We start from the raw sequence: 13,153 nt of genomic DNA, 5'->3' as shown, positions 1-13,153 counted from the left end.
CCGAGCCGTGGAGACGTCGGTGCTGGGGACAGGGTGCTTTGCCCCACCGGGCTGTCACTGCCCCCCTTGTGCATTGCCACCTGGGGACAGCGACAGGGACGAGGACGGGGAGGGGACCAGAGGGAGAACGGGGAGCAGGGACAGGGGAAGGAGTGGGGCCAGATTAGGGCAGCCCAGCAGTGATGGGGCGCAGCTGGGCGCAAGGGGCGGCTGGGACCGCCCGCCCTCCCATTGGGGCAGCCAGCCTCGGGCCAGGTGTAAAAGCCCCCAGCGGGCCCACCCCTGCTCACCCTCCATCTTCTCTGCTGTGATGAAGGCTCAGGGGTGGCTCACGCTCCTCTTTATGACCACAGCCAGGGCATGGGATGCCCTGGGTAAGAGGCGAGGGGGAGCCCCTGGGCATGGTGGCTGTGCCCCACCTTGTATTTTTCTCCCTCTCCAGGGTGGGTTTGCGTTAAGGGCTGCTCCCTCAGGATCATCACAGCTCTGCAGGGATCCCTTCTCTGCCCCCCTCTGGCTGTAAATGGGGGGGGTCTCCTGCTCCCTCTGTGCTAGGGCACCACCTGGGTGGGTCCCCCCCAGCTAATTCCCCATCCCATCCCAGTCCAGGTGTGCTGTGGCAGTGGGCGGCTCTCGGTGGCGGTGCCGGCCGGGCTGCTGGGGACCGGAGCCATCAGGGAGCTGTGGCTGGGCTCCGGATGCGGCGTGACTGGTGCTGACAGGGGCAGGTACCAGCTGGAGCACCCGCTCACGGCCTGTGGAACCGTCCTGCAGGTGAGGGGATGGGGACGGTGCCAGCACGTGTCCCTGGTGGAGGTGTTTGGGGGGAAGTGTGCCCCCACGGGAGGGCTGGGAGCCGGGCGTCCCCCTGCCCTGCGGGAAGGGAGTCACGCCAGGTGGGCACGTTGGCTCCTCGACCTGCAGGTGAGCTCCTCGAGGGGCGGATCCCAGAAGAGCATGGAGGGTTGGGGCACTTGTGCCTGGGTGGAAGCACCAGTTGGGATTTTGGGTGGGTGCAGAGGGGTAGGTAAAGCTTTCCTGGGTCAGCCCCAGCACAAATCCGGCTCCTGGTCCCCCCCCTAAAATGGGTGCTGGGAGCAGGGAGGGGACACTGCTCTGAGCCGGGTGACGCCTCTGGCCCTGTGTCTCGTGGTTCCCGCAGCTCCTCCCAGACACCGTCCGCTACAGCAACGTCCTCCACTACCGCCCGCTGGCTGCGGGGCCCGTGGCTCACCCCGCTCCCTTCTCCCTCCCCGTGGAGTGCCGCTACCCCAGGTGAGCACAGTGCCCTGCGTGCCGTGCCCCGGGACCCCTGGTCCTGGTGTGCCCCTCGTCCCAGCAGGGAGGGCTGCCCTGCTGCAGGGTGCTGCCTTGCAGGAGGGGCAGCGCTTCCTCGGGGGCTGTGCAGCCCACCTGGGTCCCCTTCGGCTCCACCGTCGCCCACCGGAGACGCCTGCGCTTCGCCCTGGATGCGTACGACCGTGAGTGCTGCAGCCCCGTGACCCGCTCGCTGGGACCCCGCGGCAGGGGGTGGCACCAGGCACACACGGCTGCCTGTCCCCAGGGTCCTGGTCCTCCCGCCTGCCCCTGCCCACCTTCGTGCTGGGTGAGCTGATCAACATCCAGGCGTCGGTGGCTGCCGACACGCGCCTGCCCCTCCAAGTCTTCGTGGATGAGTGTGTGGCCAGCCCCGGCACGACGTCGCAGGTGACGTACCAGCTCATCGGGGACGGCGGGTGAGTGCGGGGACAGGGGGTGTGCGTAGCGCCGTGTCCCATGCTGGGGGTGGCTGTGCCCACCTTGTCCCCTCTGTGCCCTCCCCAGGTGCCTGCTGGATGGAAGGCTCGGCCGCTCGCGGTTCCTCCCGCAGCGCAGGGGCGGCGCGCTGCGCTTCCAGCTGGACACCTTCCTCTTCCCCAATGCCTCCAGCCCCCAGGTGCGTGCGGGGGGTGCAGGGATGGATGGAGGGGTCCCTGTGGGGCAGTTCTGGCAGGAGGGTGCCTGTCCCCACAGATCTTCCTCCGCTGTCGCCTGCGGGCAGCGGTGGCGGGGGCCGGTGGCAGCAAGGCCTGCTCCTATGACCGCACGGCGGCCGCCTGGCGCTCCCCGGACGGTGCCGACTGCTCCTGCTGCGGCTCCCCAGCTGGCTGCAGGGCCCGGCGGCGGCGGGACAGCGGAGCAGGTAAGAGCTGGGAGTACGGGACGGTGCTGGTGCTGCGAGCGCAGTGCTGCCCACGGCGTCTCCCTGCAGGACTGCTGGGCACAGCCAGCCTCCGCCTGCGGCTGCTCTCGGCGTCACCCAGCTCACCCACGGCACCGCAGCCTGGCACAGCCCCGCCGCACTGCCCCTCGGCCCCGGTGCTGCGTGGGGACCAGAGGGACTCAGGTGAGTGCGGGGTGCCCGCTGTGGGACGCGGGGGTCCCCTGTGCCCCCTCACCTCCTCACTTCCCCCCGCAGGGACAGCGCTCCCGGTTCCTGCCACCACACTGGTCATGGTGGCCATGGGCTCCATCCTTGCTGCTGTGGGTGTGCTGGGCTGCTACTGCTCCGCGCGGCGCTACCGCAGCCAGCACCAGGCGGTGGCACCAGGGGAGCCCCGCGCCGTGGCCATGGCCCCCACTGGAGGTGATGGTGCCCAGGTTCCTTCTGTGGACCCTGCTGCTGCGTGAGCCCACCTGTTTTGGCAATAAAGGCGGAACAAAGCTGGATTGCTGCGGGGTGTCTTAGGTGCGTCCCTGGGTACTGGGGTTGCGGCTTGTCCTGGTGCCCCCGTGTACCCCCGAGTGTCCCGTTGGACACCCCATGCTGCCCACCATGCCGGGGGCTTGCACCCTTCTTTGCTTTCCTCTGTGTTGTCCAAAAATGCACCCACAGTGGAGGCATCCCTTAACTGGGGGTGCTCCCGTGGGTGCCGGGGGCAGAGATGGGCCTTCTGGTGGGGAAGGGGGTGAGCGTGGAGGTGGTGGGGGTGGGTTGTGTCCCCAGTAAGGGGATGCGGCTCGGTGGGATGCTGTTGCTCAACAGCAAGGTGAGGGCTGCAGGATCCGGTCGCAGGGGAGGGTCGAGGAATGCGGGATGTTTAATTAGCGATCGGTTTTGTTTGCTCCTCTACACCCGAGCCCTCGGCTTCTGCTCCTGGCAGGGTGCCACTGAGAAGGATCAAAACACCGGGAGCCCAAGGGCGAGGCCACGTGGTGGCCCTGGGCCAGGGGGAGAGGAGCCGGCACTGGGATGTACTGGGATGTACTGGTGCTCGTGACTGGCTGGGTCAACACAGCTGCTGTGGGGGACACCGGGGGGGGGGGGGGGTTGGGGTGATGCCAGCTCTGCCGTGGCTCCGGGGGCTGCTCCAGCAAAGTGGGGGCAGAGCTGGCACGTAGCGGGGGGAGCACCGGGGGCTGTGGTGCGGGGGCGCCGGGGGGAGCGGGGCAGGGGACGTGGGGACCCAGCTGGGCTGGGGGTGCCCAGGAGCTGCTCCTGCTCCAGCCCCCCCCGGCGGCATTGGCTGAGGGGGGGGCTCCGCTCTGCGCATCGCTGCCCACGGGGAGGAGACGTTCCTGCGCCTAATGGCCCTTGATGGAGCCTTCTTCCAGGAACTCGCTGCAGGGCTTTTTATTTTTTTATTTTTTTCTCCTCTCTCCCTTTTGAGTTGTAAACAGCGCGATGGGGGCTGCGAAGCGGGGGGGGGGGGCTCCCGGCTTTAGCACGCCCCTCGCGTGTTTTTCCCCCCCAGCCCACGAGTGGGTAGGGTGGGAGCGGGGGCCGGGGGGGGGACTCGGGCGCTGGGTGCCCCTCCGGTAGGAGGGTCCGAGCACCGGGGCGCCCCCTCCCCTTGCCAGACCCCCCCCGCCCCGGGGCCGCCCCTGACATCACGGGGCGGCTCCAATCGGCGCCCGTCGGTGCGGGAGGGGGGCGGCCCCGGGGCGGCGGGGGGGGGGGGGGGGGCACGGGGATTCGGGGGGTGTAGATGGAGGCGGGGGGGCTCCGGTGGCCGCTCTGCCCCTGCCGCCTCCATGCAGGGGATGGGGACGCTGCGGCTGGGGAGCCGCGCCGTCATGTACACGGCCGAGACCCTCCCCAAGGGCAAGAACCGAGTGATGGGGGTGAGTTGGAACCGGGGGGGGCACCGCTGCTTGCCCCCTTCTCCCCTCCCTAGCCTCGCTGCACCTCCCCAACTCCCCCCCCTTAACATCCCCGGGGGGCTCTGTCCCTGTGGGTGCTGCCAGACCCTGAGTGTGTGCATGGGGGGGGGACAGGGACATTCCCCCCCCCCCCCCAGCACCGAGGAGTTAATCTGGGGGGGGAGTGAGGAGTGCGCGCTCTTTGCCTGCCCCCCCATGCCTTGCACTGCCCTGTGTGGGGTCTGTGGGTGCAGGGACCCCCCTCCCCTCCTGTGGGGTTTGAGCTCCACGATGGGGCTGAAGCCCATCTCTCCCCCCACATCCCGAGCTGCGGGGCTGCCCCAGGGGAGGGGGGATCCAGACCTGCCCCCCCCCCCCCAGCTGACAGATGCCCCCCCGCCCCGCTCAGACCATCCAGATCATGACCGGCTTCATGCACATCGGCTTCGGGATCGTCCTGACCACGCTCACCAACGTCTACACCTCGGTCTTCGTCATCGGCGAGATCCCTTTCCTGGGCGGCGTGTCTGTGCGTAGCGCGGGGAGGGGGCTGCCTGCCGTGCCCCCCCCCGCCTGGGGACCGGGACGGGGTCGGGGCTGGCCGTATGGGGGGGCATGTCTGTGCTGTGGGGGCATTGCATGGGTCTGGGGGTGCGGCAGCTGACTGCCCCCTCTCTCCCGGCGCAGTTCATCATCTCGGGCTGCCTCTCCATTGGGGCAGAGAAGAGCCCCACGGAATGCGCGGTGAGTGTGCCCCCACCCCGAATTTGGGGGAGGGAGGGAGCGGCATGAGCATGGGCGAACCCCGCTGGGGCAAAGCCGTGTCCCCGTTTGAAACCTGTGCTGAGGCTATTTTTGTAAATGAGCTATTTGAGGGAAGAATGATGGGCAAGGAGGAGAAAAAAAAATAAAAGCACCCAGCTGGGCTGGAAACGAGCCCTTTTTGCTGTGTCAGCAGAGTCACTGGGGGGCTCAGGGGGTACCGGGGTCCCGGTGCCAGCGCTGGGAGATCCGGGGATGGCTCGGGATGATGCTGGGGCTGGCTCAGAGCCGTTAGCCATGGCTGCAGGCTTGGGGCAGAGGGGCTTGCCGCCAGCCCCAAAGCCTCCCCGCACCCTCAGGTGAAAGGCAGCCAGGCCATGAACGTCATCAGCGCCATCTTCGCGCTGCTGGGCATCGTCGCCTTCATCGTTGACCTCAACCTGAATGGGCTGTACCGCTCTGGCTTCGACTACTACAGCTATCTTGTCCTGGTAAGCAGGGGCAAGGCCGTGCCTCAGCTTCCCCTGCCTGGGTGGCGTTCAGTCTTCTGGGAACCCTCTCCCTCCCTTTGGCATTCGATCTGGATGCTGCCTGAGCCCCTCCTGGGGGCTGCTGCCGTGGGGCTCTTTCCCAGCCCCGTTGGGGAGCCCAGGGGTGGCGGTGCCCATGTGGTGGGGTCAGGCACCCGACCTGTTTCAGGCTGGTACTTTGGGTGCTGGCTTTTGCCCTGGAAGTGGCTGGTTCCATCTGCGCACCATGAAAGCAGCGAGGTGAAGGGCACAGAGCAAAACCTTACTGCCCGCAAAGGCTCAGCTGCTGTGCATGGGATGAGTGGGAGATGGGGAAAACCCTTGGCCCTGAACTGCGGGGTGGGGTCTGCCCCGCGCAGCTGAGCCTGGGTTCTGCTGATGGCGCTTTCCCCACCCTGGAGCTCGCAGGGAACGGCATCTCCATCGTGCTGCTCATCTTCACCATCCTGGAGTTCTGCATTGCTGTCGCCACCGCCAATTTCTGGTGCCGGGCGACCCGCCTGAGCTCCAACGAGGTAGGGCGGGCGAGGCGGTGGGCGAAGCGCGGGGGGCCAACCCCATCCAGGGCTGAGCGCTGACCCTTTTCTCCCTCCCCAGGCCATGCTGATCGTGCCCAGCGCCACACGGGCAGACTTGGCCGTGCCACCGGCAGAGCTGCCGCAGCCACCTAGCTACACCGAGGTGACCGAGCGGCCCGCAGAGAGGGGGTCCCCAGCCCCCTCAGGTGCTGGGGGTCACCCCCTGACCCTCGGGCGGCATCCATCTCTGTGTGCTTCTCTGTTTCGCAGCTGGTTGCCCCTGAAGTGTAGTCAGGCCCTGAGGACGTCCCTGAGAGCGGCACCGGGTCCCCTCAGTGTGCCCGAAGCCACCCGCAGCCGGTGCCCAGACCAGGGCCTTCAGCGTCCCCCTCTCACCGCGCTGTGGGCTGGGGCGTGCTGGTAGCCCCCAGCCCCACCGCTGAGCTTGCCCCCTTCCCTCCTCCCTGCCGGTGGATCTTGGCTCACCCCTGTCCCTGGCTTGTCCTTATGGGGGGCTGCTTGTGCCCGCCGGCTGCTCTGGGGGGGCTCTGTGCTTTGGGGGGGCTCTGCAGGGTGGGCCGGGCACGGGCTGGGGGCCTGGACCCACTGGGGGCAGTGGTGCTGCTGCTAGCTTGGAGGCTGTGCAGCAGCCGGACTCTTTCTGCGTCGGCTCGTACTGCTCCGGCTTTGTTATATCTTGGAAATAAATGCTGAGGCCAGGCCTGGCTCTGCTTCTTTTGGGGGGTTTCTCAGCCCAGGGACTGCCTCATGGCAGCTGCTGGCTGTCAGGTGAGGAGCCAGAGCTGTGCCACAGCCCAGGAGCAGTTTTGGGTCGAGTTACGTGTTTTCTTTCTTGTTTCAGCAACCCCTCCCCGTGCTCGCACCGCTCAGCCAAAACCTCATGGATTATTCACTTGCTGTCAGTTATTTCTGTTCCCAGCTCTGAAAAAATAATGAGCCGGTTCGGGAGGAAAAGCCCCAGAGAAGGGAGGTAGTGCGGAAGGAGAGGCTCTCACCGCTCGCGCTGCGGTCACAGTGCATTAAACTCTGGCTCCTCACCCGTGGCTCCTGAGGCACGAGCCCCTCTGTCCACACAGCTCAGCGCCGGTGTTTTTGGGAGCCTGTGACCGCTGCCCTCACCCTGTTCTATAGGGTCCTCAGGGCTGGGTCCCCACACACCCCGCTGTAGGGGGCTGAGCCGTAGGGTGCCCCTTCCCAGCTCTCTGGGCATTGACAAAGCAACAATCCCGAGCCCCTGCGTCTTTACACTTGCAGCTTCTGAGCAGGAATATGTGTTTCGAGGCTCTTCTGGGGATTTTGCAGCCTTGAAAACCTCCGGGGAGGTGGGGGAATGTTGCGGGGCTGGGACAGCGAGTAGCAGGGTCCAGGGGGCTGGGTACACAGGGGATCTGTGTCCCCGTGCACAGGGCAGGAGCTGCTCTTCAGGGTCCCTGCTAGAGGGAAAGGGTCCCTGGGGACAGCCAAGCCTGGAGGAGGGGGCTGCCCTTGTTTTGCAGGCCCAGAGGGAGTCCCTGCACTCCAGGTTAGCACTGCGGGGGGAGTCCGAGGGGTCTGCACAGCACAGCCCCTCCACAGTGTTGTGTCCGGGGCACAGACCAGGGACAGCATCAGCACGGGGACTGTGGAGCAGCGCGTGTTTGCAGTGAGAACAGTGGGGCTGCTCCGTCTTCCCAGGGACAGGCGGAGATAAAAGCCAGCTCTTGTGCTTTTGTTAGCTGAAGCCCACCCCAGAAAACGTGGCTTTCTCATTAAGGACCCAGTGCCGTAACAGCCCTGCCAGAAACACGGGCTTGGAAGAGAAGACAAATATTGACTATTGGTATTTTTATGGGGATATAAAGTCTTCCACAGGAAGCAGAAACTTTCTGTGAAAAGCAATTACCGTCACAATCTGTTTTCCTTGGAAGAGGCAGGGATTTGGGTTGGAAGGAGGCTCTCGGTCACACCAGGCTCGCCGAGGCGCCGGGTCGGCGTGGGGGGGCTCCCCAGCGCCTGCGCCCCACAGGCTGCGTCCCTGCGCTCCCTCCTGGAGCCTGGGGGGGAGGCGGGCCGGCGGAGGAAGGATTTCCAGCTGTTGGGGAGCAAATCCCAGCTTAAAAAAAGTCGCCGTGTACAGCGGCGAAGCAGATGGGGGCTGGCCGGCTGCGGCGTCCAGGGCTTGCCACTTCCCAGCATCTGTTCAGCCAGGCGCTCGAAAGCTTCACCTCCTCTGGCATCAGTTTCCAAAATAAATTGTAACATCCTACCTTGGGCTCCTGCCATCCCCAGCTGGACCTGGCTTTATTTAGAAAGGGAAGAGCGCTTTCTCCACGGATCCCCCCTTCAGAAACGGGGTTTTAAGGCACTTAAGCGAGTCCTGCTGCTGGGACGAGCGTGGTCACGGCTGTTTCCGGCTGAAAGGCTGAAACTCCAGGAATGCTTTAGGAGCCTGAAAACGTGGATTTGGGAGGAAATCCACCGTAGCGGGCGGTTTCGGCTGGGAACACAAGCCGCTGCTCCCGGTGGAGGACAACAAGGCTAACGACGGGATCTGGGCATTTCCACGGGGGCTGTAGCGTGCCCGCCCGTGTGCTGCCGCGGCGGGTGTGCAGCCAGCACGAGCGCACCAGCGTTGGGGTGTCACCTGCTCACCGGCAGAAACCGGGCGCTGAGAGCCACCAGGAGCACAGCCGGCAGGCTGAAACTCCTCCGTGCCCCTGTTTTTCCTGGAAAGCTGCACCCCGAGGTGAGACGCAGCCCGGCTCACCGCGGGGAGCTTCCAGACCCGGGCGTCTTCCCAAGGGCGACATCGCCACTGGGCGTCAGCGGTGACGAGGCGGGCAGGGGACGCTAGCTCAGGTGGCTCTGTGCCCACGTGCAGTGCCACGGCATATGCCAGGGACAGTTTCCACGTGCATTTTCACACAGAAGCTGCCCTCTCCACTCATGCTGCTGGCCAGGTCCCGCTCCCGCTTCTACGGCCTCACCCTGCACACTGACACGGTGCCAGCCCCCGATGCGCCAGGCCGGCAGGGATGGAAACCTTTGGAAATGTCCCCAGAAGAAAACAAAGCCCTGTGGGGATGTGTGACAAAGCAGCCGTGCCCTGGGGTCTCCGCACACCCAGCAGCGAGTGGAGGAGCTGCCGGTCCCTCCGTGCCCATGGGGGCACCGCGAGGTGGCTGTGGGGGCTGACCAAACGCCGTCCCCGTCCCCCTTGATTCCCGTGGGCTCCCAGCCCAGCGCTGCCTTTGGCCGCCCGAGGAAGCTGAGTGGGGCCAGAGCAAGCGTCCCAGCTCCCTCTAGGGCCAAAGCAAAGGAAAAGGCGCTTCGGAAAGCTGACCCGAACACCGCCTGCTGGAGCTGCGCTGCGGAGAGCCCTGTCTTGCCCTGGGTCAGTGCTGGGGCTGCAGATTCTGCAGATTCCCGCAGCTGCACGCGTGCCCTGTGCCCATGCTCAGCTCAGGTGCATTTCGCCGCAGCCCGGCAGTTTGATACACCACAAAACAGCCTTGAGAAGTGCTCCCACGCATCCCACTGCCCCCCAAACCTTCCCCACGCCCGTCGCAGGGGTGCAGGGGCCCAGCCGGGGGGCTGCAGCCGTGCTTTGCCCGCAGGAGAGGGCGAGGGGACGGGGGGGGTGCCCGCCTGCCGCCCATCCCACCCGCACCGGTCCCACGGGTGCCGATTTGCCAGGGCGCGTGTGGAGCCAGCGGCAGGGTCCCCACCGTCCCGGCTGTTCCTCCATCCGGGGGGGAAGCGGCTGTTTTCTGGCAGAGCCAGAAGCCGGTGGCCCGAGGAGGGAGGAAGGGGCCCCCCAGCTGCCCCCCGGGAGTTCTCGCCATGTGCAGTGGCTGCGTTCCCAGGCTGAGCTCTCATTTCCTAGCGGAAACAACCGCATCCCCTTTCCCTTCGGAAGGGGAGCGAGCCCCCCAGCTCGCGCCTGCGGGTGGGCTGCTGTCAGCAGGGACAGGCCCGCGGGGTCGAGGCATCCGGGAGGGAAGGAGAACCCTGAAAAACATAAAAATGCAGCAAAGGAGCTCCCTTAGCTCCTCCGCGGACTGATACAGTTTGCGATGTTCGCACCATGCCCCGTTTCACTCCCTTTTCTCCCCGTAAAGAAAGCACCGGGGCCGGACGCCTCACAGCAGCTGTAAGGAGCTGCCCGAGGAGCCAAATACCTGGGACGGGCAACTGCCAGTGTTAGGTATTTCTGCTGCCCCGGGGCAGGCAGACGAGGCTCTGGCGGGTGGCTGATTACAGGGACGATGAGCCAAGGGCCCGCAGGCAGGAGGCAGCCCGGGAAGGGCCCGGGGCATGCCGAGCCCCCAGCCCCCAGCGGCGGTGCCCACCTCGGGCTCGCAGGGCGGACACGTGTGTGGGTTTTGCAGCCTCTCTCCCTTCTGCTGGCAAAGCCCCCTCATTGAGCAAGAGCAGCCTGACGGGATTTCCATGAACAAACTTCCTGCGGGGAACAAAGGGCAGCAGGACCGCGTTCCCCGGCCAGCTGGTGCTCCAGCAAACCCCCGGGGGGACCGGGACCGCCGGCAGCGGGCAGGGGCAGCAAGGCGAGCTCAGGCTGAGCGAGGTATGGGGCGGGGATGTAGCACGGGACATCCCCAGGGCCCCGTCCTTCAGCCTCCCCAGCCCCGCTCTGCCCGCAGGCGATGGCAGCCACGGTGACGGACTCCGGCGGCGTGAGGATCATCACGGAGGTCATCCCGGCCACGGACCCGCGTGCGGCCCAGCTGGCCTCCAGCTCCGTCCCACCCGCGCCCACCGTGTCCTCGTTCCAAGTCAGGGGCTTCAGAAAGGCACAGCCCAAATTGCTGGGGGTGAGACCGCGGCGTCCCGGGGGCACAGCCCCTCGGTGCCGTGCCGGTGGCAGTGGGATAGGGGTGGGACACGGCTAACGGCGATGCCCATCCTCGCCGACACACCGGCAGTGCCTGGGGATCCCTCTCCCCTGTCCTTTCCCAGACCATCCACATCGTCACCGGCATCATTCACTTCTGCCTCGGGATCATCCTGACTGCGGCAGAGCACAGGGCCTTTTCCCTCCCTGTGGCCAGTGGGATCCTCTTCTGGCTCGGGGTCCTGGTAAGCGGGGCACTCCGGGGCTTCAGCCCCTCACCACCTGAGAGATCTCAGGGAATCTGCTGCTAGGGGCGGATCCCCTGGTCACCAGGATCTCCTTGTACGCCCTCATCTCATGCCCACAGTCCCCCTGGGGATGGAGGGCTCCTAAGGGCAGACCCAAACGCTAGTGGGGCTCCGGGACGTGTGACAGGGAAGGTGCGGCCTCACTGCTGACTCTCTCCTCATCTCTTTTCCGAGCAGCTCCTGGTCTCAGGCTCTCTCCTAGTGGAAAGTGACAAAAGAGAGAACATCCTGCTGGTAAGAGCTTTGCATTGCTTCTGCCGCCTCTGCCTACCCCAGCAGCTGGTAGGACCCCCGCGGGCCTGCACCGAGGGCCTGTCCCACCCTCCGGAGGTGCCCAGCTCTCCGCCCACCGAGCAGAGTGCGGCCGAGCCTTCAAACGTCAGGGCGTCTACAAGGCCTGGCCGAGCTGCGCTCGGATGACGGAGGAAAAGTGTCACCAAAGGTGGCACCGCTCGAAGCAGCTTCTCCCGCGGCTTTGTCGCCTCGCTGGCTCTCCGGGCAGGGCAGGTGTCCCAGTGCCAGCCGCATGGCGGCACTGAGTGCCGGCGGCCAACGCGGTGCGACCCGTACAGGTGAAGGCCTGCTGCGTCGTCAACGCCGGGGTCATCCTCAGCACCCTGGTGGCCACCCTCATCCACGCCACGGCCATCACTCGCAGCATCCCCGGCTGCGACGGCGGCCCGCTCTACCAGCCGAGGCAGGAGTGGTGCTTCAACGCCAACACCAAGGTACAGCCGGGGGCTGCGGGGCGCTGGGGGGCACCGGGAGCTGCCGGCGGGCGAGCCGCCAGCCCCCGGGGCCCCGCTGCCGGCAGGTGCTGAGCAACGGGCTGGACGCCGTGGTGGTGCTCTTCTGCCTGCTCGAGTTCTGCGCGGCGGTGGCGGCGCTGGCCTTCGGCTGCTCGGCCGTCAGGCGGCACAGCTACACGCGCATGGTGAGCGGCGCCCCACGCAACGCCCCGTGCCCCCCGTGCCCCCCGCGGCCTGCAGCCGGGCCTCCTCTGCCTCTGCCCCGCAGGTGCTGTAACGGAACCGGGCACGGCCCCGCCGCCGCACGGGCCCCACGGACCAGGCCCGGGCCCCACGGACCAGGCCCGGGCCCCGAAGCCTCAGTGGAAGCCCCCGCGGGACCCCAATAAACGCCTCCCCCCCCGGCCACGGCCTCGCGTCTCTCCGTGCCGCAGGGGTCGGGACGGGGGCGAGCACCGGGAGGGGGGCGAGCACCGAGACGGGGGGTGGGGGGTGAAGCCGCTGCCCGGCACAAACATGGCGGCCGCTGCCCGGCACAAACATGGCGGGGCGCGCGTGTGGGAGGGGCGTGGGGGGGTTGGGGGGGGGGGCACTCTGCCCGGCACAAAGATGGCGGTAGGAAGGGCGGAAGTCGGCGTCAGCGCGGAAGCGGCGCGCGCTCCCGACGTCATCGCGCGGCGCGGCGGGGAAGGCGCCTCGTGGAGGATGGAGCGGGACGGGGAGGCGGCGGCGGCGGCGGCGGCGGGGCCCGGGGGGGAGGCCCCGAGCTCGGCCCCGAGCTCGGCCCCAGCGCCCGGCCCGGCCCCGGCCCCGGTCCCGGCCCCGCGGCGCCGCAAGGCCGCCAAGAAGCGGCAGGAGGCGGCGGTGGCGGCCATCCCCCGGGGCAGGCCCAAGTCGGGGCGGGTGTGGAAGGAGCCGGGCAGGAAGAGGTGCGGGCGGGGCCGGGCGGGGGCTGCTCGCGGAGGGGCCCCGCGGGGCCCGGGCTGCCGGGGGGGGGGGCGGCCCCGCCTGCCCCCGCTGCCCGCCCGGCCCCGTGTCCCCGCGCAGGTTCTCGCTGATGGTCCGGGACAAGCCCCTGCGCGCCTCCTGGGAGCGGAAGGTGAAGGAGCGGCAGGAGAGGAGGCTGGTCCGGGAGCTGGCGCGGCAGCTGCAGGAGGGCAAGCAGCGGGAGCGAGAGGTAACGGGGCTGGGACGCACCGCACAGCCCCTCTGGGGGCTGCTCTGCCGGGCAGCCTGTGCTGGGGCGAGCTCTGAGCCCAGTCAGGCTGCGGGCAGAAGCTTCTCGCTCTCCCCGTTGTGCGACGTCGCG

The 13,153-nt window shown here is 67.5% G+C and overlaps 3 protein-coding genes across 6 annotated transcripts; all 3 read left to right on the top strand.

Annotated features, from left to right (window-relative positions):
* Positions 1-263: 263 nt before the first annotated feature.
* LOC106048290 (zona pellucida sperm-binding protein 3-like) lies at positions 264-2,704 on the top strand. Its single transcript, XM_013200185.3, has 9 exons — positions 264-374; positions 605-774; positions 1,163-1,275; positions 1,378-1,481; positions 1,565-1,736; positions 1,825-1,936; positions 2,014-2,182; positions 2,252-2,386; positions 2,459-2,704. Exons 1-9 carry the CDS (start codon positions 311-313, stop codon positions 2,668-2,670), a joined length of 1,251 nt encoding a protein of 416 aa, XP_013055639.2. The 5' UTR covers positions 264-310; the 3' UTR covers positions 2,671-2,704.
* Positions 2,705-3,915: 1,211 nt separating this feature from the next.
* LOC106048305 (membrane-spanning 4-domains subfamily A member 12-like) lies at positions 3,916-6,652 on the top strand. Of its 4 annotated transcripts, none has more exons than XR_007159761.2 (7): positions 3,916-4,104; positions 4,532-4,651; positions 4,810-4,866; positions 5,244-5,375; positions 5,823-5,929; positions 6,012-6,095; positions 6,203-6,652. XR_007159761.2 is itself a non-coding variant. In XM_048053112.2 (7 exons), the coding sequence occupies exons 1-7, from the start codon at positions 4,015-4,017 to the stop codon at positions 6,221-6,223; spliced, it is 618 nt and encodes a 205-aa protein (XP_047909069.1). In that variant the 5' UTR covers positions 3,916-4,014; the 3' UTR covers positions 6,224-6,652. The 4 variants fall into 4 exon arrangements, 3 of the variants coding, with proteins under 3 accessions (XP_047909069.1, XP_047909068.1, XP_047909070.1); XM_048053112.2 differs by having other exon boundaries at positions 5,816-5,929; XM_048053111.2 differs by having other exon boundaries at positions 5,774-5,929.
* Positions 6,653-10,180: 3,528 nt separating this feature from the next.
* Positions 10,181-12,250, top strand: LOC106048283 (membrane-spanning 4-domains subfamily A member 15). The gene is made up of 7 exons (XM_048053114.2): positions 10,181-10,520; positions 10,597-10,767; positions 10,913-11,032; positions 11,273-11,329; positions 11,668-11,823; positions 11,910-12,029; positions 12,113-12,250. Exons 2-7 carry the CDS (start codon positions 10,600-10,602, stop codon positions 12,119-12,121), a joined length of 630 nt encoding a protein of 209 aa, XP_047909071.2. The 5' UTR covers positions 10,181-10,520; positions 10,597-10,599; the 3' UTR covers positions 12,122-12,250.
* Positions 12,251-13,153: the final 903 nt, after the last annotated feature.

This window comes from Anser cygnoides, chromosome 5, assembly GCF_040182565.1.
Source record: "Anser cygnoides isolate HZ-2024a breed goose chromosome 5, Taihu_goose_T2T_genome, whole genome shotgun sequence".
NCBI lineage: Eukaryota > Metazoa > Chordata > Aves > Anseriformes > Anatidae > Anser > Anser cygnoides.
This window is presented reverse-complemented; position numbering and strand designations above follow the sequence as displayed.

Coding starts and splice junctions, on each gene's coding strand:
- LOC106048290 (XM_013200185.3), top strand. CDS start 311: ATGAAGGCTCAGGGGTGGCTCACGCTCCTCTTTATGACCACAGCCAGG. Junction 1,737..1,824: donor CAGCTCATCGGGGACGGCGG/GTGAGTGCGGGG, acceptor TGCCCTCCCCAG/GTGCCTGCTGGATGGAAGGC. Junction 2,387..2,458: donor TGGGGACCAGAGGGACTCAG/GTGAGTGCGGGG, acceptor TTCCCCCCGCAG/GGACAGCGCTCCCGGTTCCT.
- LOC106048283 (XM_048053114.2), top strand. CDS start 10,600: ATGGCAGCCACGGTGACGGACTCCGGCGGCGTGAGGATCATCACGGAG. Junction 11,330..11,667: donor AAAGAGAGAACATCCTGCTG/GTAAGAGCTTTG, acceptor CGACCCGTACAG/GTGAAGGCCTGCTGCGTCGT. Junction 11,824..11,909: donor GCTTCAACGCCAACACCAAG/GTACAGCCGGGG, acceptor CGCTGCCGGCAG/GTGCTGAGCAACGGGCTGGA.
- LOC106048305 (XM_048053111.2), top strand. CDS start 4,015: ATGCAGGGGATGGGGACGCTGCGGCTGGGGAGCCGCGCCGTCATGTAC. Junction 4,105..4,531: donor GCAAGAACCGAGTGATGGGG/GTGAGTTGGAAC, acceptor CGCCCCGCTCAG/ACCATCCAGATCATGACCGG. Junction 4,867..5,243: donor AGAGCCCCACGGAATGCGCG/GTGAGTGTGCCC, acceptor CCGCACCCTCAG/GTGAAAGGCAGCCAGGCCAT.